Source organism: Elephas maximus, chromosome 19 (genome assembly GCF_024166365.1).
Source record: "Elephas maximus indicus isolate mEleMax1 chromosome 19, mEleMax1 primary haplotype, whole genome shotgun sequence".
Lineage (NCBI taxonomy): Eukaryota > Metazoa > Chordata > Mammalia > Proboscidea > Elephantidae > Elephas > Elephas maximus.
This window is the reverse complement of record NC_064837.1, coordinates 35,334,601-35,356,550: the sequence shown is the minus strand read 5'-3', so window position 1 is coordinate 35,356,550 and position 21,950 is coordinate 35,334,601. Positions and strand designations below refer to the sequence as shown.

The 21,950-nt window shown below is 37.8% G+C and overlaps 1 protein-coding gene across 4 annotated transcripts in view; it reads left to right on the top strand.

Moving 5' to 3' along the window:
• RAD51C (RAD51 paralog C) overlaps nt 1–21,950 on the top strand; it is a 33,482-nt gene that overhangs the window by 3,702 nt on the left and 7,830 nt on the right. For all 4 annotated transcript variants that reach the window (XM_049860486.1, XM_049860485.1, XM_049860488.1 and 1 more), the window contains exons 3-7: nt 1,516–1,682; nt 8,669–8,802; nt 12,287–12,418; nt 18,185–18,251; nt 19,175–19,235. In XM_049860486.1, the coding sequence (XP_049716443.1) occupies nt 1,516–1,682; nt 8,669–8,802; nt 12,287–12,418; nt 18,185–18,251; nt 19,175–19,235 (561 nt within the window). The remainder of the gene's footprint in view (nt 1–1,515; nt 1,683–8,668; nt 8,803–12,286; nt 12,419–18,184; nt 18,252–19,174; nt 19,236–21,950) is intronic.

Below are 21,950 nucleotides of genomic sequence, written 5' to 3'. Positions count from 1 at the left end.
GGAGCCTGGCTGTGCACCCAGCTCCACCAAGGCCGAGACGTCAGGCCTAGTTGGGCTCACTTTGGGATGTCATTAAACTCACACGCATTTCTTCCAAACACGGTCTCCAGTTCCTCTTTCCTCCCTTTCCACCCCACAGCAATTTTGAGCTTTTGGGCCTCAGGCCATGTAGGAGCTAGGAACCCAGAACAGGTACCCGCTGGCTGGATGCTGCCTGCCTTTCCATCCAGAAGTCGTGGTCACAGAGGAGGCCTCCATGCGGCAGCTGGATGTGGGGCAGGAGGGCCCAGCTTCCCAGAGGCTGCCCAGAGACTCTCCTCGAGGGAGAGGATTCTTCGCAGCCATTGCAGCCGTGCCTGCCACCCATTTAATGCACAAAATAGTGGGATAGTAGACTTTTTACTATTGTTGTAAATGTAGTGTTAGATAATGAGATAGTCGATAAGTAGGGAGTAGGTGTACTTATCTAATCTCCCCCTCTTTTTTAAATTTGGCTTGATTGTCATTCATGATTTACTCAGAGGTTAGTGAGATATTTCAGACCATCTTAATTTCTAATACTAGTCTCTATACTCTGTTTTTTCTTTTTAAAAAAAGTTTTAAAGTATATTAACCCAAAATCCATTGCTGCTGAGTTGATTCTGATCCATAATGACCTACAGGACAGAGTAGAACTTCCCCATGGAGTTTCTGAGGAGTGCCTCGTGGATTTGTACTGCTGAACTTTTGGTTAGAAGCCGTAGCTCTTAACCACTATGCCATGAGGGTTTCCAAAGTGTATTAGAAAGTACATAAAACACAGGCAGTTTAATGAGGAGTTATAAAGCAACCTACTTCATGAAAGACATCAATATCTTCAAAAGTCCCTTATAAGCCCTGCCCAGTCATACCCCTCTCCCTCCACCCAAGTTAACTATTCCTGACTTTTGAAAGCAACTTTCTTCTTTTCCCTTAAAATACACCACTCTTTTGTTTTTTAAATCACTCTAACCAATTGCTGTTAAGTCAATTCCAACTCATGCAACCCCATGTGTTGCAGAGCACAACTGTGCTCCATGGGGTTTTCATGGCTGTGATCTTTTAGAAGCAGATCATCAGGCCTTTCTTCCAAGGTGCTTCTGAGTGGGCTTGAACTGCCAACTTTTCATTTAGTAGTTGAGTACTTAACCATTTTCGTCACCTCCTGTTCAGCACTGTTACCTTCTGTTTAGCACTTTTACCTTCTGTTCACTAGATAATATTCTTGGTGGGGGGGACTTCTTCAATCATTGTAAATATATAGAAGATTGTAATGGTTTTCCTTCTCAGTATTATTAAATGGTATGATAATCTTGTATATCTTTCCTAGTTCTTTAGAAATGAGTTATATATAGAAGTCCTTTTTTTTTCTTTAATATTCAAAAGTATATTTGCATTTATAAAAATGTAGTGGTACCTAGTAGATCTGGAGTTGAAAAACACTGCCTCAGGTGATAACGATAATGATTTGGTTATTTGACTTCTTTCTCTTGACAGTATGCAGTTGGCAGTAGATGTGCAGATACCAGAATGTTTTGGAGGAGTGGCAGGTGAAGCTGTTTTTATTGATACAGAGGGAAGTTTTATGATTGATAGAGTGGTAGATCTTGCTACTGCCTGCATTCAGCACCTTCACCTTATAACAGGAACACACATGGAAGAGGGTAAGTTAGCAAATATCTTTTTTTTTTTTCACTGCAAGGCAGTCCTTTTAATAGTCCTGATGAGACAGTGAGTTCTTTTCTGCTATGCCACATTATAGAGCATGTTTCTCCTGTTCTTTACATCTCCACTTTCCTTCCTCTGTAGAGATGTGCGTGGATTCTTAACTAAGATGCTATAGTCCAGCTGTGTTAACACAAAAGTAGAGTTGGCATTGCGTCAGGATCACAGAGCTGAATGCAGCAACCCACTCACAAGGGCTACAAACTTGACTATTCCAGTCCTTCACTTCCTGTGGTCTTGCAGATGGCTTTGTCTGAAACTTGACATCTTGTATCTCTGTCCCCATATGTCTGCACTGAGGTCTTTAGGACGTTTAGTCAGTGGATCCCTCAAGTCTTGGTGTGTCCCATTGCTTCTATAGTCAGTGTCCACTCCAAGGACATGTCTAAGAATTTTCTTTTTTATTTTTTTTAAATTTTGTTTTGTTGTTGTTGAAAATATGCACAGCAAAATCTACCCCAATTCAGCCACTTGTACATGTTCAGTTCAGTGACATTAATTACATCCTTTGGATTGTATAGCCATTCACACCTTCCTTTTCTGAGTTGTTCCACCCATCTATTAACATAAACTCATTGCCCCCTAAGGTTCTTGTCTAACCTTTTGAGTTGTTGTCACTTTGATCCCATATAGATAGTTCTGAAAAGAACATAATGCTTAATTTTTCACTAGTTCAGCTAAACTGTTGTTTGGTTTTTTTGTTTTTTAAATAGACCATGAGGAACACATTTTATTCAAAGAAAATTTCATATAAATCATTTTATCAAAAAAGTTGCTCCTACCCCCAACCTCCAAACCCACTGCAGTTGAGCCGATTCCAACTGATAACAACCCTATACGGTTTCCAAGGCTGTAAAGCTCTATGGAAGCAGACTGCCACATCTTTCTCCCTCGGAACCCATGGCAGTTTCAAATTGCCAAATTTTTGGTTAGCAGTCGATTGCTTCCAACACTGCGCCACCAGTCTCCAGATACAGTTTTTCTTTTTTATTAAAATTTTCAAATATTCAGTTTTCTGAAGGAAGAACATATTTAGAGTTAGCATTGCCTAAATTAAAAATAGAGAGAATTGCAAAAGCAATGAGAAAAACCACAAAGAGGAAACAAACTTATCCTGTTGGTTGGCTATATCCATAAAATCTGTGTTCCAGAGCTGAGCAGAGGGCTTCCAGTCTCTTAGCATATGTAATCCAGGTTATTATTTCTTTTTTTTCACTTTATAATTTAAGGGATTTAAAAAAAAAATTTATTGTGCTAAGTGAAAGTTTACAAATCAAGTCAGTCTCTCCTATAAAACCTTATATACACTTTGCTGTATACGCCTAGTTGCTCTCCCCCTAATGAGACAGTACACACCTTCTCTCCACCCTGTATTTCCGTGTCCATTCAGCCAGCTTCTGTCCCCCTCTGCCCTCTCATCTTCCCTCCAGACAGGAGCTGTACACATAGTCTCATGTGTCTGCTTGATCCAAGAAGCTCACTCTTCACCAGTATCATTTTCTGTCTTATAGTCCAGTCCAATCCCTGTATGAAGAGTTGGCTTTGGGAATGGTTCCTGTCCTGGGCTAACAGAAGGTCTGGGGACCATGACCTCCAGGGTCCTTCTCATCTCTGTCAGACCATTAAGTCCGGTCTTTTTACAAGAATTTGAGATCTGCATCCCTACTGCTCTCCTGCTCCTTCAGGGATTCTCTGTTGTGTTCCCTGTCATGGCAGTCATCAGTTGTAGCCAGGCACCATCTAGTTCTTCTGGTCTCAGGCTGATGTAGTCTCTGATTTATGTGGCCCATTATTTATTTGGTTTTAAGAAGACTTCAGGTGATATTTTTGGTTTAAATTTTAAAGATGATCTCAGGGCAGTAATTTCATGGGTTCATCCAGTCCCCATGGCTCCAGGAAGTCTGAAGTCTATGAGAATTTGAAATTCTGTTCTGCATTTCCCCCCTTTTGATCAGAATTCTTCTGTAGACTCTTTTTTTAGAAAATAATCTTTATTATGCTTTAAGTGAAAGTTTACAAATCAAGTCAGTCTCTCACAAACAAACTTTTATACACCTTACTACATACTCCCATTTACTCTCCCCCTAATGAGTCCGCCCTCTCCCTCCTTCCAGTCTCTCTTTTCATGACCGTTTTGCCAGTTTCTAACCCTCTCTACCCTTCCATCTCCCCTCCAGACAGGAGATGCCAACATAGTCTCAAGTGTCCACCTGATACAAGTATAGCTCACTCCTCATCAGCATCTCTCTCCAACCCATTGTCCACTCCATTCCATGTCTGATGAGTGGTCTTTGGGAATGGTTCCTATCCTGGGCCAACAGAAGGTTTGGGGACCATGACTGCTGGGATTCTTCTAGTCTCAGTCAGACCATCAAGTCTGGTCTTTTTATGAGAATTTGGGATCTGCATCCCACTGTTCTCCTGCTCCCTCCGGGGTTCTCCGTTGTGCTCCCTGTCAGGGCAGTCATTGGTTGTGGCCGGGCACCATCTAGTTCTTCTGATCTCAGGATGATGTAAGTCTCTAGTTCATGTGGCCCTTTCTGTCTTTTGGGCTCATTATTATCTTGTGACCTTGGTGTTCTTCATTCTCCTTTGATCCAGGTGGGCTGAGACCAATTGATGCATCTTAGATGGCCGCTTGTTAGCATTTAAGACCCCACACGCCACACTTCAAAGCGGGATGCAGAATGTTTTCTTAGTAGATTTTATTTTGCCGATTGACTTAGATGTCCCCTGAAGCCATAGTCCCCAAACCCCCGCCCTTGCTCCGCTGACCTTCGAAGCATTCAGTTTATTCAGGAAAATTCTTTGCTTTTGGTCCAGTCCAGTTGAGCTGGCCTTCCCTGTATTGAGTGTTGTCCTTCCCTTCACCTAAAGTAGTTCTTATCTACTATCTAATCAGTAAAAAACCCTTTCCCACCCTCCCTCCTTCCCCCCTCTCATAACCACAAAAGAATGTGTCCTTCTCAGTTTAAACTATTTCTCAAGATCTTATAATAGTGGTCGTATACAATATTTGTCCTTTTGCAACTGACTGATTTCACTCAGCATAATGCCTTCCAGGTTCCTCCATGTTATGAAATGGTTCCCAGATTCATCACTGTTCTTTATCGGTGCTTAGTATTCCATTGTGTGACTATACCATAATGTATCCATTCATCCATTGATAGACACCTTGGTTGCTTCCAGCTTTTTGCTATTGTAAACAGTGCTGCAGTAAACATGGGTGTGCATATATCTGTTCGTGTAAAGGCTCTTGTTTCTCTAGGATATATTCCGAGGAGTGGGATTTCTGGGTTGTATGGTAGTTCTATTTCTAACTTTTTAAGGAAATGCCAGATAGATTTCCAAAGTGGTTGTACCATTTTACATTCCCACCAGCAGTGTATAAGCGTTCCAATCTCTCCGCAGCCTCTCCAACATTTATTATTTTGTGATTTTTGGATTTTGGATTAATGCCAGCCTTGTTGGAGTGAGATGGAATCTCATCGTAGTTTTAATTTGCATTTCTCTAATGGCTAATGATTGAGAGCATTTTCTCATGTATCTGTTAGCCACCTGAATATCTTCTTTAGCGAAGTGCGTGTTCATATCCTTTGCCCAATTTTTAGTTGGGTTGTTTGTCTTTTTGTGGTTGAGTTTTAGCAGAATCATATAGATTTTAGAGATCAGGCGCTGCTCGGAGATGTCATAGCTGAAAATTTTTTCCCAATCTGTATATGGTCTTTTTACTCTTTTGGTGAAGTCTTTAGATGAGCATAGGTGTTTGATTTTTAGGAGCTCCCAGTTATCTGGTTTCTCTTCATCATTTTTAGTAATGTTTTGTATTCTGTTTATGCCTTGTATTAGGGCTCCTAAGGTTGTCCCTATTTTTTCTTCCATGATCTTTATCGTATTAGTCTTTATGTTTAGGTCTTTGATCCACTTGGAGTTAGTTTTTGTGCTTGGTGTGAGGTATGGGTCCTGTTTAATTTTTTTGCAAATGGATATCCAGTTATGCCAGCACCATTTGTTAAAAAGACTATCTTTTCCCGAATTAACTGACACTGGGCCTTTGTCAAATATCAGCTGCTCATAAGTGGATGGATTTATATCTGGGTTCTCAATTCTGTTCCATTGGTCTCTGTGCCTGTTGTTGTACCAGTATCAGGCTGTTTTGACTACTGTGGGTGTATGGTATGTTCTAAAATCAGAGGCCTCCCACTTTCCTTTTCTTTTTCAGTAATGCTTTACTTACCTGGGGCTTCTTTCCCTTCCATATGAAGTTGGTGATTTGTTTCTCCATCACATTAAAAAAAGTCGTTGGAATTTGGATCGGAAGTGCATTGTATATATAGATGGCTTTTGGTAGAATAAACATTGTTACTATGTTAAGCCTTCCTATCCATGAGCAAGGTATGTTTTTCCACTTAAGTAGGTCCCTTTTAGTTTCTTGCATTAGTACTTTGTAGTTTTCTTTGTATAGGTCTTTTACATCTTGTGGTAAGATTTATTCCTAAGTATTTTACCTTCTTGGGGGCTACTGTGAATGGTATTGATTTGGTGATTTCCTCTTCGATGTTCTTTTTGTTGACGTAGAGGAACCCTTCTGTAGACTCTGATCAAAATGTTCAGAAATGATACCCAGGCACCATCTAGCTCTTCTGTCCTCATGGCAAAGGAGGCAATTGTTCATGGAGACAATTAGCCACACATTTCATGTACCCTCCTATTCCTGACTCTCTTTCTTCCTTTGTTGGCTCTAGGCAAATAGAGATCAATTATAGTGTCTTGGATGGCCTCTTACGAGCTTTTAAGACCCCAGGCACTACACAGTGAACTTGGAGGTGGAAGATAAGCACCGAACACGTTATTAGTCTAATTAACGTCCTGTGAAACCGTGACCCCAAGGCTCTAAACCAAGGAACCAGATCTCGAGGTTTTTGTTTGTACAGAGGAGCCTCAGCAGCTACTTTTGTTTATTTTATTTTTTTGTCATTGTTGTAGATATATCACACAACTTTTGCCAGTTCAACTTAACAGCAAATGATCTTTTTTTTCTGTATCATAAAAGTAATTTGTGTTCAAGTTTTTGTCCTTTCAATTACTTGTAAAGTTAAATGGTTTCTGATTTGACCGTTTTATTTTTTAGATGTGCATCCTTATTCTTTTCTTCAGAAGTCTTTAAAAACATAAATACTTTTTGTGAAATTATTGTATTCCTTGTAAATACGTATAATCAGCTGGATATTTTTATTTTCATTTTCCATTTAACTGATGACCGGTATATCTGTAGCAAACTTGATTTCAGGAGCTAAGAATTTGTAATGCGTCTTAAAATCTTACTGTAAAAAGGATAGGTGTAGTGTGGGGATATAGAGTTTTTAATGTGTAACGTGATTGTGCTGTAATTTTTATGGTGAAAAATGGACTTGTCAAATAAAGAAAAACAAATCCAGACTTAAATAGGGAAAGGCTTTATTCAGAATGAAAGATAATTGCAAGTGGGGAAAGGGACTATTGCAACAGGTGATAAGGTCTGTTGTAATGGGGAGAAGGCTTTGACCATAAGATCACCAAGTGTCTGAAGAGTTAGGCAAGAAAAGGTTTTTCTTTTATAAAGAGAAGAATAAACAAGGCTAGAAAAAAGCAGGTGTGGAAAAGTGATATGAGAGGGTGACTGATCGGATAATAAACCAGAGAAGGTTTTACGGGAGGCTAGCCTATTCCTTGGGAAGGCCGTGAGGAAGGCTGATACATTTGCTCAGGCTGAGACTTGACGGAAGGAGAAGAAACTTAACCAAATTATGGCTGATAAGCATTTTACTTCTAATTGATCAGTGGGGACAAGCAACTCCATTAATCATTTATGAGGCAAAGAATGGGAATTTGGAGGATCTGTGTCTGGTCTTCTCCTAGGTAAACAAGGGAACATCCACGAGTCTTATTGTTGAGTGCCATCGATTCCGACGCATAGCAACCCCATGTGGCAGAGTAGAACTGTCCCACAGGATTTTCTTAGCCGTGATCTTTATAGAAGCAGATCCCCAGATCTCTGTCCCACAGAGCTGGAGCTGCTGGGTGGGTTCGAACCGTTAGCCCTTCAGTTAGCAGCCCAACACATAACTGTTACTCCACCAGAGCTCCTTGCCATGAGTCTTACCTAAGTCATATGGGAAAGGGTGGTTATTTGCAGTAAGTCATTTTTCAGAATACAAAGAGGAGGGTTTTCTTTAACCATCTCTGTTTTCTAGTATCACAGGGTTCAGGTAAAATTCAACAGTGTTATGCTTTTTCTGATGCATATTTTCCGTAGGTATTACCGTCTATTCTGAAATTTAGGGGGTTTTTTTGGTGCGTATTTTTTAAAATGCTAACACCTAAGTACATTTTAAAGTGTAATAATTTTTAGTTGGTTTCTCGCTGAAATATGTATAAAACCACACTGGTTATTTTTTGAAATCCAATCTAAGAAGGAAGTTTTGTTTTTTTATCATTATTTCTACTTAAATATCAAGTTATACCACATCATTTAAGGAAAAAAAAACTTGTATTCGTTTTTCATTTTTTAGTCTTAATTTGTAGTCCTGCAAAAAAAAAAAAAACTAGAAATTTCCCTTATATTACTTTTGTTCAATAAAGGGCAATAACTAGAAATCTTAAAAGGCAGAGGTTAAAACTCAAGTTGTCTGTATTTATGAAAAATTTTTAGATAGTTAGCCCAGTATGCAAGGAAACCATGGAAAAGGTGAAAATAGGTCAGGAATTATGAAATGGTAATTTATAGTCATTTTGCTACAGTATTATGACCTTTCAATTAAAGTGAAGAGTTTTATTACTCAAAGTGAAGAATTTTGTTATTCCAAAGTATTGTTTTCCTACAATCACCAACATATCAAAACAGTTAAAATTAACTGTTTTAAGGTTGCTTTGTTGTTTATTTCAGAGCACCAAAAAGCTTTGGAGGATTTCACTCTCGAAAATATTCTTTCCCATATTTACTATTTTCGTTGTCGTGACTGCACAGAGCTCCTGGCACAAGTTTATCTTCTTCCAGACTTCCTGTCAGAACATTCAAAGGTATGGATTAAACTACTGATTTGTGGGTAACCAAGTATCTTCGAAAAATAAGTAAATGGTACAGTGGCATACAATTAAAGTCAAAGTTAATTCAGAAAATTCTTTCCTTCCCTGCCCGTAATTTATTTATATTGATATTTATTTGCATATATGTGTGCATATATATGTTTTTTTAGGTAGGTTGTGCACAGAGTAAGAAATGTAATCAATTGTAGAAAGAAGTTCCACCTCCAGTAATGATTGAGTATAGCTCCTATTGAACAAACTGTATAAAAATAGAAAGATATAAAATGAAAAATAAAAACTTTCCTTATGCTTAGAAGGGATTTCTTTAACTATCACTGTTTTCCAGGATAAGAGGCTTCATTAAAATTCAACATTGTCACTACTTTGCATTATTCTTCTCTTTCACTACTAACTACCAGTGGCTTTCTCCGCTTTTAGTGTATTTAACATGGATAGTCATTCCAAAACTGTCTGACTACCTGAGGCACCAAATGCTAAAAATAGGTTTTGTATATTGGCTTGAATGTGGAAGATTTATGCAAGAAATTGACATTTGTTGGGGAGTGGTGAGTAGCCTTTTTTATTATTCACAGATCTACTGAAAGCCCTTTCTTCCATCTCAGCCCCGCCAAGGCAGTACTGGTGAAGTGTGTTGTTTTGTTTTGGTTTTTAACACAGTATTTCTTATCACAGCATCAACTTACTTTTTATAGTGGACCTATAAATGGGGGTTATAATAAGGTCAGATGTTAATTTGACCCTCTTATATTTGAGGTTAAGGAGCTCCGGTTGTTCGGTGGTTAAGCACTCGGCTGCAAACCGAAAGGTTGGGGGTTCAAACCCACCAGCTGCTCTAGGAGAGAGAAGACCCAGCGATCTGTTTCCTAAAGATTACAGCCTGGGAAACCCTAGGGGGCAGTTCTACTTTGTCCGCTAGGGTTGCGTTGAGTCAGGATTGATTCTACTGGCACACAATAACAGCAACATTTGTGGTTGGCTTTTACCTCTTCTCTGCCTCAATTTCTGCTCATTCAAAATACAATGCCCAATTGTTCTCAGTCTTTAACATGCATTTGAATCACCTGGAGGGCTGTTAAAGCATCTGTTGCTAGGCCCCACACCCAGAATTTCCGATTCAGTGTATCTAGGATAGGGCCTAAGGTTTGTATTTCTGACAAGTTCCTAGGTGATGCTGAAGCTGCTAGTCTGGGGACCACATTTTGAGAACTGCTGCCCTTAAAAATAGGTACTGATTCTTTAATTGCTCATCTTTAATGAAAAAAAAAGGATAGAGTCCCTCCCTGAATGGTACAGACAGTTAAGTACTTGACTACTAGCCTAAAGGTGGTGGTTTGACCCACCCAGAGGTGCTTGGGAAGACAGGCCTGGTGACCTGGTTCTGAAAGCAGTTCTGCTCTGCACACGTGGGGTCACTGGGAGTCAGAATGGACTCAAGGCAACTAACAACACCATAACAATTTTTAAGAGTGCAGAAGGGTTCTATAAAATGTTTGAGAACCACTGAATGAATGACTGTAACATCCTACATGGTATGATTCTTTTTATCTCTCTAGTAATGTGCTCGTTAATAACTAGCTTTCTGGGGAAAAAAATGTAAGCATATATATGTATACATACATAAGTTAATTACAAATTTTGCTGATGTAAAGAATGTGTAGCACACAATTTACAAGTAATAACTAAGTATACAATATTCTTTATTGTAGATTTCATACAGCCAGTTGATTCTTACAGAATGCATTTGCTGATTTGATTTTTGCCAAGCTTTTTTATCTTTATCTAACCTATTCCATGATTTGACAAAATCAAACTACCAATAAGTGCTTGATTACTGTCCTGTTCAGCAAAGAAATTACTCACATCATTTTAACATGAATGTTGCTTGATATTTTTTTTTTACATTAACACATACTATTTTTTTTATGAAACCCAGTGCTGTTGAGTCGTATGAAAGTGAAACAATAAAGATGTATTTCTTTGCTGAATTGGATAATTTTTAATACTAGAAGACTATTTCCTCAATTTTTTGTGTAGTTCACAATGTGACAGCTACAGACACAACACATTTTTAAGTTCAACCTGATTATTAACATTTTCTACATCAGTTTATTATAAACAAATGATGCCCTGACTGCTAGAAGATCAAGAGAGCAGGGACCTTGTCTCTCTTGTTCACATGGTTTGCCCAATCCCTGGAACAGTGACCAATATATACGAAAAAATCCTGTTGCCACCTAGTCGATTCCAACTTATGGGGACCATGTAGGACAAAGTAGAACTGCCCCAGAGGTTTTCCAAGACTGTAATCTTTACGGGCTCAGACTACCACATCATCTTCCTGCAGAGTGGCTGGTGGGTTTCAACCACCGACCTTTGGTTAGCAGCCAAGCGCTTTAACTACTGTGGCCACCAGAACTCGACCAACATACGGTAGGTGTCAGTATATATTTGTGAGTAAAGCAATGAATACTGGTATCTCTAAATAAAAAAAATACCGAAATGTCTTTCTTAGACTAGCTTCGCAAAAGCCTCCTCTTCAACCTAACCGTTATTAAAAACCGTTATTACATGAGGAAAAAAAAAAAAGCCTTGTAGTTTTGGGTTGCTTTTTTGTTTTTTGACATTTGGATTAAAGTATCTAAATTTTTTCTATTTTTGGATCTCAGGTTTATGTATTGTTAAGACTCTAACTTCATATTGTTGGTGTTAGTTGCTGTTCGGTCATCTCCAATTCGTGCCTACCTTATGTATAACAGAAAACGCTGAGCCGTTATTTTGATTATATTATAGGTGAAACTATCATACAAATGTTTTTCATCTACAAGTAGACCTTCTTGTTGTAATTGAAGACAAATCTGTCTCATGTTAAAATCTGTTCTATGTTATAAAAGATGCTGTAATGATTAGTTGCCGTATAGTGTATTTAGAATTAAGGGGGAAAAGTGTACCAAGAATTAAATTTTTGAAGAAAATATTATAATTTTATACTTTATATTATTATAGTTAAAACTATATTATAATTATAAGCCCTGATATTTGAAGGTTTTTCAGTTATAAACCTTAATATTCGAAGGTTTTCTTTTTTAAGTAGGGAACACGCTAAAGTTAAGATTGGCATATTAAGTGAGAAACTTGTTTTACAATAATTTCAAATGTGCTTTTTACTGTTGTGAAATAGCTCTGTAAATACTGCATACAGTGGCAAGTTATAAGTTGCTTCTTTTTCTTCTATTGAATTTTTTTTTTAAATATGAATAATTACCAAACAAGAGTAAATTATAACTTTTGGTGGTTACTACAGAAACCAATAGATGAATAGATTCAGAGATTTATTACTCTCACTTCGAGAATTGGAAATAAAGCCTTGGACTTTGTGGTATTTTTTTGTAATAGGTGACACTTTTTCTATACCATTTTAATGTTTTATTTTTAATATCATTATTTCTTATGTATTTAGGTTCGTTTAGTGATAGTGGACGGTATCGCCTTTCCTTTTCGTCATGACCTAGATGACCTGTCCCTCCGTACGCGATTACTAAATGGCCTTGCCCAGCAAATGATCAGCCTGGCAAATAATCACAGATTAGCTGTAAGTATTGCTAGTCAAGAGAATCTTATACTAAAATCAAGATTGCATAAGATATTACTGCCTAGAAATAGCAAAACAGAATTTGCCTGATAGCAAATAATACAGCCATGCATTAAAGTTAAAGAATGCATGAGGTATATCAGTTTTCCTGTGAAATTTCAAGCATAGTCAATGTCATTTTTTAAACTGAACTTTGCGTGATAAGGGAATGTCCCTATTAGTAATTACAGTGTTTTCGTTGTGTAAATATCTGAATGTTTTCAGGTAAACTTTCCTCCAACATTTTGTTTTTCTTTTCCTCTGAGTCGTTGATGTGTAATCCCGGACTTAGAGGGATAAAAAAATTACATAGCGCAAACAATCTAGATGTTTTGAGGGGGAACTAACTCTTCTGGATGTGAAATGTGAGAAGAGAGGTAAATATAAGCTCAGAAGTGAAGAGATAAAAAGGAGTGAGGTTAAAAACTTTAATTTCTTGGTCTTACTTGACTTCTTCATCTTGAAGAGTCCTTAGCACATACCTGTAATACACCATAAGTAAATAAAGAACTCCTTCAATAAAATCACTTAAAAAATACACCTTTTTTTTTGAGTGTTTAGATTTTATGCCATATGCAAAAAAACATAGTGCCCAGCCTTTGAATTATTTCTTGCCATTAATTTAGCATTCTGTGGATATCAGTGAAGAGCCTCCAGTAGGGGGCACTCAAGACTAATGGCTTGTATAGTTCCTTAGGTTCTTTGTTTGCTTACTTTTGTTTGAACAGAAATAGCTTCATATTTTCTGATTAAAAAAGTAGTGCAACCAATAGCATGCAGTGTTTACTACAGTGGAATAATATGCAGTGGTTAAGAAGAGTAATATAAATATACATGTACTATCCTAGAATGAGATATGCCCAGAAACATTATTAAATGAAAAAATAGATATTGCATACCAATGTATTTAGTCTGATCTCATTTTTGAGAAAAAATAAAGCATGTGCTTTTATGTTTACATACATGAAGAAAAAGATGAGAAAAGAGTAAAATGTTAACAGCTGCTACCTCCTGTCATACATAAGGTCACTGTGAGTCAGAGCCAAGTCAGAGGTAACCTGAAAAAAAAAACCTGAAGGCAACTAAAAACAGCAGCCACCACCACTAGGGATAGGATTTTTTGGGACTGGTGGCATACTTTCCCTTCTTACATTATAAACTTTTCTCTGTTTGATTTTTTCCCCAGTTAGGATGTATAGAAACGTATGACTTTTCAAAATAAATCTGTTTAAAAATGTTAATTTATATACATTTGTTCTTTAAAAAAAATGCTGAGCAGTTCAGAAATGGAGAAAGTAAGCAACTATATTATCTTGTATCCCATGATTACTGTTGTTTGGTGTACATATTTTTCCAGACTTTATGCATATGCTAGCATACTTTAGTTTTTTTTTAGCATACTTTATTTTTTAAATAAGAGCATATTATGCATGCTGTTATATAAAGCAATTTTTTGTTTTCACTTAATGTATAGTGAACATATTTCCGTGTATAGTACTTATAAGTCTACTTTATCCTTTTTAACAACTGTGTAGTATTCCATTATATAATTGTAGCGTAGTGTTTTAACCAACTCCTTATTGACTTTAAAGTTGGCTCCTGTTTTTACTGTTGCACATGCTGCAGTCAGCAACTTTATACATCTTTGTCCATTTTTCCAGTTATTTTCTTAGAATAAATTTCTTGAATTAAAAGTATGAAGCCAAGAACAAAACAAATCCATTGCCGTCGATTCGATTCTGACTCATAGCAACCCTAAAGGACAGAGTAGAACTGCCCCATGGGGCTTCCAAGGAGTGCCTGGTGGACCTTTTGGTTAGCAGCTGTAGCTCTTAACCACCACGCCACCAGGGTTTCCAATGAAACCAAAGGATCTCTCTGTTTTTAAACATTTTGTTATATATTATCACATTGCCTTCAGAAATTGTATCCCAAGATACGTTCTCTACAACAATGAATAGGAATTCTTTTTTTCCCCACATCTTTACCAACTGTGTTATCAGTCTTTTTACTCTGTGCCAAACTGATAGGGGGCAAGGCCTTTTAAAAATGAATTTCATTTATTATTATCAGAATAATTTTTTAACAGTCTTATTGAGATATAAATCATATACCATGAAACGTACACTGTTCAAGTGTGCAATTCACCGTTTTTAGTATTTTGACAGAGTTGTGCAGCTGTCATCACTGTCTGATTTTAAAACATTTTTATCTCCCTCAAAAGAAACCCTGTGCCCATTAGCAGTCACTCCTTCTGCTAGCCCCTGGCAACCACTAATCTACTTCCTGTCTCTATGGATTTTGCCTTTTCTGGACATTTCATATAAATGGAGTCATACAATATATGGCCTTTTGTGTCTGGCTTCTTTCACTTAGCTTAATGTTTTCAAGGTTTGTCCATGTCCTGTTACAGCATCTATCAGTACTTTATTGTGTTTTATGGTTGAATAATTTTCCATTTTATAGGTATACTACATTTATCTCCCCCACGTGTCTGTCGGTTTGTCCTACTGTGGGGGCTTGCGTGTTGCTGTGATGCTGGAAGCTACGCCACCAGTATTCAGATACCAGCAGAGTCACCCACGGAGGACAGGTTTCAGCTGAGCTTGCAGACTGAGACAGACTAGGAAGAAGGACCCGACAATCTACTTCTGAAAAGCATTAGCCAGTGAAAACCTTATGAATAGCAGCAGAACGTTGTCTGATATAGTGCTGGAAGATGAGCCCCCAGGGTTGGAAGGCACTCAGAGAACGACTGGGGAAGAGCTACCTCCTCCAAGTAGAGTCGACCTTAATGATGTGGATGGAGTAAAGCTTTTGGGACCTTCATTTGCTGATGTGTCATGACTCAAAATGAGAAGAAACAGCTGCAAACATCCATTAATAATCGTAACCTGGAATGTATGAAGTATGAATCTAGCAAAATTGGAAATTGTCAAAAATGAAATGAAACACATAAACATCGATATCCTAGGTATTAGTGAGCTGAAATGGACTGGTATTGGCCGTTTTGAATCGGACAGTCGTATCGTCTACTATGCTGGGAATGACAACTCGAAGAGGAATGGTGTTGCATTCATCGTCAAAAAGAACGTTTCAAGATCTATCCTGAAGTACGGAGCTGTGAGTGTTAGGATAATATCCACGCACCTACAAGGAAGACCAGTTAATATGACTATTATTCAAATTTACACACCAACCACTAGGGCCAAAGATGAAGAAACAGAAGATTTTTATCAGCTTCTGCAGTCTAAAATTGATCGAACACGCAATCAAGATGCATTGATAATTACTGGTGATTTTAACGTGAAAGTTGGAAACAAAGAAGAAGGATCAGTAGCTGGAAAATATGACCTTGGTGATAGAAACAATGCTGGAGATCGAATGATAGAATTTTGCAAGACCAACAACTTCTTCATTGCAAATACCTTCTTTCACCAACATAAACGGCGACTATACACATGGACCTCGCCAGATGGAACACAGAGGAATCAAATTGACCATATCTCTGGAAAAAGACAATGGAAAAGCTCAGTATCATCAGTCAGAACAAGGCCAGGGGCCGACTGTGGAACAGACCATCAATTGCTCATATGCAAGTTCAAGCTGAAACTGAAGAAAATCAGAGCAAGTCCACGAGAGTTAAAATATGACCTTTAGTACATCCCACCTGAAGAGCCCATCTTAAGAATAGATTTGACGCATTGAATGCTAGCGACCGAAGACCAGATGAGTTGTGGAATGACATCATATGTGAAGAAAGCAAGAGCTTATTGAAAAGAAAGAAAAGACTAAGGTGAATGTCAGAGGAGACTCTGAAACTTGCTCACGAACATCAAGCAGCTAAAGCAAAAGGAAGAACTGATGAAGTAAAATAACTGAACAGAGGATTTCAAAGGGCGGCTCGAGAAGACAAAATAAAGTATTATAATGACGTGCAAAGAGCTGGAAATAGAAAACGAAAACAGAAGAACACACTCGGCGTTTCTCAAGCTGAAAGAACTGAAGAAAAAATTCAAGCCTCGAGTTGCAATAGTGAAGGATTCTATGGGGAAAATATTAAATGATGCAGGAAGTATCAAAAGTAGATGGAAGGAATACACAGAGTCATTATACCAAAAGGAATTAGTCGATGTTCAACCATTTCAAAAGGTAGCATATGATCAGGAACCGAAGGTGCTGAAGGAATTGACGGAATATCAATTGAGACGTTTCAACAAATGGATGCAGTGCTGGAGGTGCTCGCTCATCTATGCCGAGAAATATGGATGACAGCTTTCTGGCCAACCATCTAGAAGAAATCCATATTTATGCCTATTCCCAAGAAAGGTTATTCAACCAAATGTGGAAATTATAGAACAATATCATTAATATCACATGCAAGCAAACTTTTGCTGAAGATCATTCAAAAATGGCTGCAGCAGTATATCAGCAGGGAAGTGCCAGAAATTCAGGCGGGTTTCAGAAGAGGACGTGGAACCAGGTATATTATTGCTGATGTCAGATGGATCTTGGCTGAAAGCAGAGAATACCAGAAGGATGTTTACCTGTGTTTTATTGACTATGCAAAGGCATTCAGCTGTGTGGACCAGACAAATTATGGATAACATTGCAAAGGGTGGGAATTCCTGAACACTTAATTGTGCTCATAAGGAACGTGTACATAGACCAAGAGGCAGTTGTTTGGACAGAACAGAGGGATACTGAGTGATTTAAAATCAGGAAAGGTGTGGGTTGGAGTTGTATCCTTTCACCATACTTATGCATTCTGTATGCTGAGCAAATAATCCGGGAAGCTAGACTATATGAAGAAGAACACAGCGCCAGGACTGAGGAAGACTCATTAACAACCTGCAATATGAAGATGACACAACCTTACTTGCTGAAAGCGAGGAGGACTTGAAGCACTTATTTACAAAGATCAAAGACTAGAGCCTTCAATATAAATTATACCTCAACATAAAGAAAACAGAAATTCTCACAACTTGACCAATAAGCAACATCATGATAAATGGAGAAAAGATTGATATTGTCAAGGATTTCATTTTACTTGGATCCATAATCAACACCAGTGGAAACAATAGTCAAGAAATCAAATGACATTATTGCCTTGAGCAAATCTTCTTCAAAAGACCTCTTTAAAGTGTTGAAAAGCAAAGATGTCACTTTGAGGACTAAGGCATGCCCGAAGCAAGCCATGGTATTTTTCAGTCACCTTATATGCGTGCAAAAGCTAGACAATGAATAAGGAAGACTGAAGAAGAATTGATGCCTTTGAATTGTGGTGTTGGCGAAGAGTAGTGAATATACCACGGGCTGCCAGAAGAACGAAGAAATCTGGCTTGGAAGAAGCGCAACCAGAATGCTCCTTAGTAGTAAGGATGGCAAGACTTTGTCTTACGTACGTTGGCCATTATCAGGAGGGACCAGTCCCTGGAGTGTCAGTGAAAAAGAGGAAGACCCTCAATGGGATGGATTGACACAGTGGCTGCAACAATGGGCTCAAACATAGCAACTGTGTGTGACTGGTCAGTGTTTTGTTCTTTTGTATGTAGGGTTGCTATGAGTTGGAACCAATGGGCATCTAACAGCAACAACAAACAAATATGTTTTTCTTAGTGGTTGATAATATTCATAATACTAAAATCATAGGATTTGATGGCACACTACAATATTTGATAATTTTTGGAGAAGTGCACCTAATTTTTTCATCTTTTGTTTTTATAGGTAATTTTAACCAATCAAATGACAACAAAGATTGATAAAAATCAAGCCTCACTGATTCCTGCTTTAGGTGGGTAACTGATCAGATAAATTTTTTTAAACATGTTTTTTCTACCTCTTTCATTTGATACTTGTTGGATACTGTAAGCTCCAGGAGAGAATAGGGACTGTATCTGTCTTATTCAATAGTAAATCTTAACACTAAGTACAGTGCTCTTAGATCCTGACTGATCCTTTCAGTCATTTCACAAACATTTTTAGAGTATCTGCTATGTGGCAGCTGTTGTGTCAGGTTCTAGGAATATAAATACAAGATATGACCTTGCTCTTCCAAAACTCATAGTCTCGGGCAGGAGAAAGAGTGAGCCCAATTTAAATACAAATCGCAATGTAATGACTAGGGTTGTGTACTCTGTTCCTAATCTCCGTCATGGTTTTGTTGGAGCACAATGCTTCCAGATTTCCACTGAAATTTTTAAGAGTATTACGTCAGAGTTTTTACTTTTCTTCTGGAGGTCAGAAGTGGAGCCCTGGCAGTGCAGTGGTTAAGTGCTCAGCTGCGAACTGAAACCACTCCATGGGAGAAAGATGTGGCAGTCTGCTTCCATAAAGATTTATAGCCTTGGATACCCAATGGGACAGTTCTACTCTGTCCTGTAGGGTTGCTATGAGTCAGAATCGACTGGGCAGCAGCGGGGTTGGTTTTTGGTTTTGACTGGAGGTCAGAAATATGTTAGCAGGCCTGATGCATGTGTAGGACTGACAAATACACTGATTCAATATAAAATCCTCTAAAAGCAAATAGAAGATAATGACTTTCAGTATTTCCCTGTTAATCTCAGGATGTTCCCATGCCCCAGTTTTTTGAAAGCAGATATACTATTGTTATGTTAAACTAAGTAAAGACAGACTGTATTTGGTCAGAGACATTCTGAGAGACTTCTTATAACCTTGTCGGTGAGACAATACAGGTATTATGTTCTTTTCCCCCAGGGGAAAGTTGGGGACATGCTGCTACAATACGGATAATCTTTCACTGGGACCAAAAGCAGAGGTCAGTAAGAAACAAGTTAATAATTCTGAATATTGGTCAAATTACACTGACCAGTTACTATTTTCTTAAAGCTACTCCATTGGATGAGATCTACGATACCCCATGAACTAATGCTTTTGTTTCCTTGTCTGACGTCACCTAGAGCAACCATAGAAACTTGTTATACTGCATATTTAGCTACATAGGAAATTCTTTAGAATATGTAAATGTTGGGGTGCACCTGAAACAAGTAGGTGGCAAGGAATGCCACCTTCTAAAGCTCTTTGAAATCAAGTACCATTTAATAGCCGTGCAGAAGGATGTGGGTGCTCTGTGTTCGTAGAAGGGATTGAAAGAAGAATAAAATCAGGACAAAAAGAAGACTTTTGAGGTTAGCTTTGGGACTAATTTATGTGGAAAATAGGATGGTTTTTTTAAGTTACTTAATATATTCCTTGTATGAAATTGTCTGTTATTTTTGTATTTTCTCATCCTGCTTTTATTTCCAGTTACTTATCTGTCTTTCACAAGTATTGTTCTTTAAATAAAACTATGGCAGCATGAAACCTTTGCATTTCTTTTTAAACCTGCTGAGCAAGTGAACAAGCCAGCTTTCATTTTCTCTAAAATAGTCAAGTGAAAGCTGTGGGGTCGTCTGTTGCACACTTTTAGAAGTGTCAGATTTGTGCCAGCCTCTCTAGTTTGAGATTAATTGGCATAACCTAGAGAACTCAATTTGGAAATGCTCTAATAAAAGGGGAAAATGAGATAGCATATGGGCACAGATAGAACAAAGGGTTTTCTTAAGTACATTTGGGTCTGGTCAGTGATACTGTTTATTTTTTATCTATATTTCTTTGTTCTTACATAAATAAAAAATCATGCCTGACCAAGTTAGGTTTGACTGACCCAAAGTTCATAAACAGAATTTATTGCAACCTGCATACAGTATATCTTTTGCAACTAATTCATGCAGTTTGTGTCTCCTTCAGAGTTCAGGTAATTCTTTTTTTTTCATAATACATAGTGCTTTACAATTGACTCCCTCCCCTCAGTTCTATAAATAAGTCATTATATACTGAGTTTACAAAAGGAATTCTTGTCTTAGCAACAAACCCCAAATCTTATAAGCTATTGTAAAGACTTGGCAACAGTTCTCCAGCTGAGTCTTTTAAACACACTGCTTATACTTTCCCAGGTTTATGTTATTCTGTAGAGTGCAGCCCACCATTTAAACGTTCTTAGAAATTCCCCTTGACCTAGTGTATACAATAGTAGCCTTCTCCAGGAAAGAAACTTCCAAACCAAGTATATCAATGTGTACAGTATGTAGTTAACAGGATGCATCTGAGAAGTAACAAAAATCGTGTAGGAGCGGAGCGAGGTGTTTCTTCTTTTTATGCATTCACCAGAAGACGTTTTCCTTCGTTGTCAAATTCTAGACATTAGCATTGGGTGGATCCATCGAGATCAGAAAACCATGCTTACTTTTTAAGGGTTAGCCATTATATGACCTCAGCTTCTTCAAAATCCTTCCCAAGAATGATGTAGAACACTGACATGGAATAGACAGATTTGGGGGGAAATCTTTTATAAAATTGTTCCTGTTTCCCATACTATTATTTTAGTGAGTGCTTGCTTCTGCTAGATATGTTATAGGTATTTTATATACAATGTTTCATTTAATCTCTTCAGTAACTCTCTGAAGACTCTGTAACTACTATCATTAAAAGTGGTAAACTGAGGCCCAGAAAGGTTAACTGACTAAATAACAAATAATAGCAATCATTTATTGGATATTTATTAACTGTCCTTTACTGTGATAAGCACTGTATTTAAAAACACCAAACCCATTGCCACTGAATCGATTCCGACTCATAGCAACCCTATAGGGACAGAGTAGAACTACACCATAGCGTTTCCAAGGAGTGGCTGGTGGGTTTGAACTGCTGACCTTTTGGTTAGCAGCTGAACACTTGACCATTGCACCACCAGGGCTCCAAGCACTGTATATGTATATTTTTCTCAAATAACTCTATGAAATAGTTTGTAGTATCCACATTTCATAAGGAGTCCCTGTGTAGTACAAATGGCTACGTAGTGACTACTAACTAAAAGGTTGGCGGCTCAGGCCCACCCGTGGTGCTTCCAGAGACAAGTCTGACGATCTGCTTCCGAAAAGGTTATAACCTTGAAATCCCTATGGAGCAGTTCTGTTCTGGACACATGGGGTTACCATGAGTCAGAATCGACTCAACGGCAACTAACAACGATCACATTTTATAGCTGACTCTGTGGTAGAGACCATTAATTTTTTCCTATGGTTGCTGTTTCTGGGAGGTAATTATAGTATTGCATTGATTACTAGCAAATCTGAATGTACAGCTCTTATTCTCTTTTTTAGGTAAAATCCTTTTTCTCCATATTTTTTAAAAATAATTTTTTAGGCTGTGGCTATATGATAAGTGGTCACCTTATTAAAATCAGAATAAGTTAACCTTGTTTAATAGAATTTGATAAAATAATGTTTTTCTTAATTAATTGATACCATATATTTTCAAATCATTGAAGTTGCATGAAATCTTTGTGTACTTTTAAATTTAGTTTATCTTGGAAGAATGGAAATAGAAATCCACACTGGGGTGAAATAGTTACAAAAGTTAATACTTCCAATTTGAACAGAAAAACTAAAAGCCTTGAATAGCCAAATTTATAATGAAATTTGAATTTAGGTGT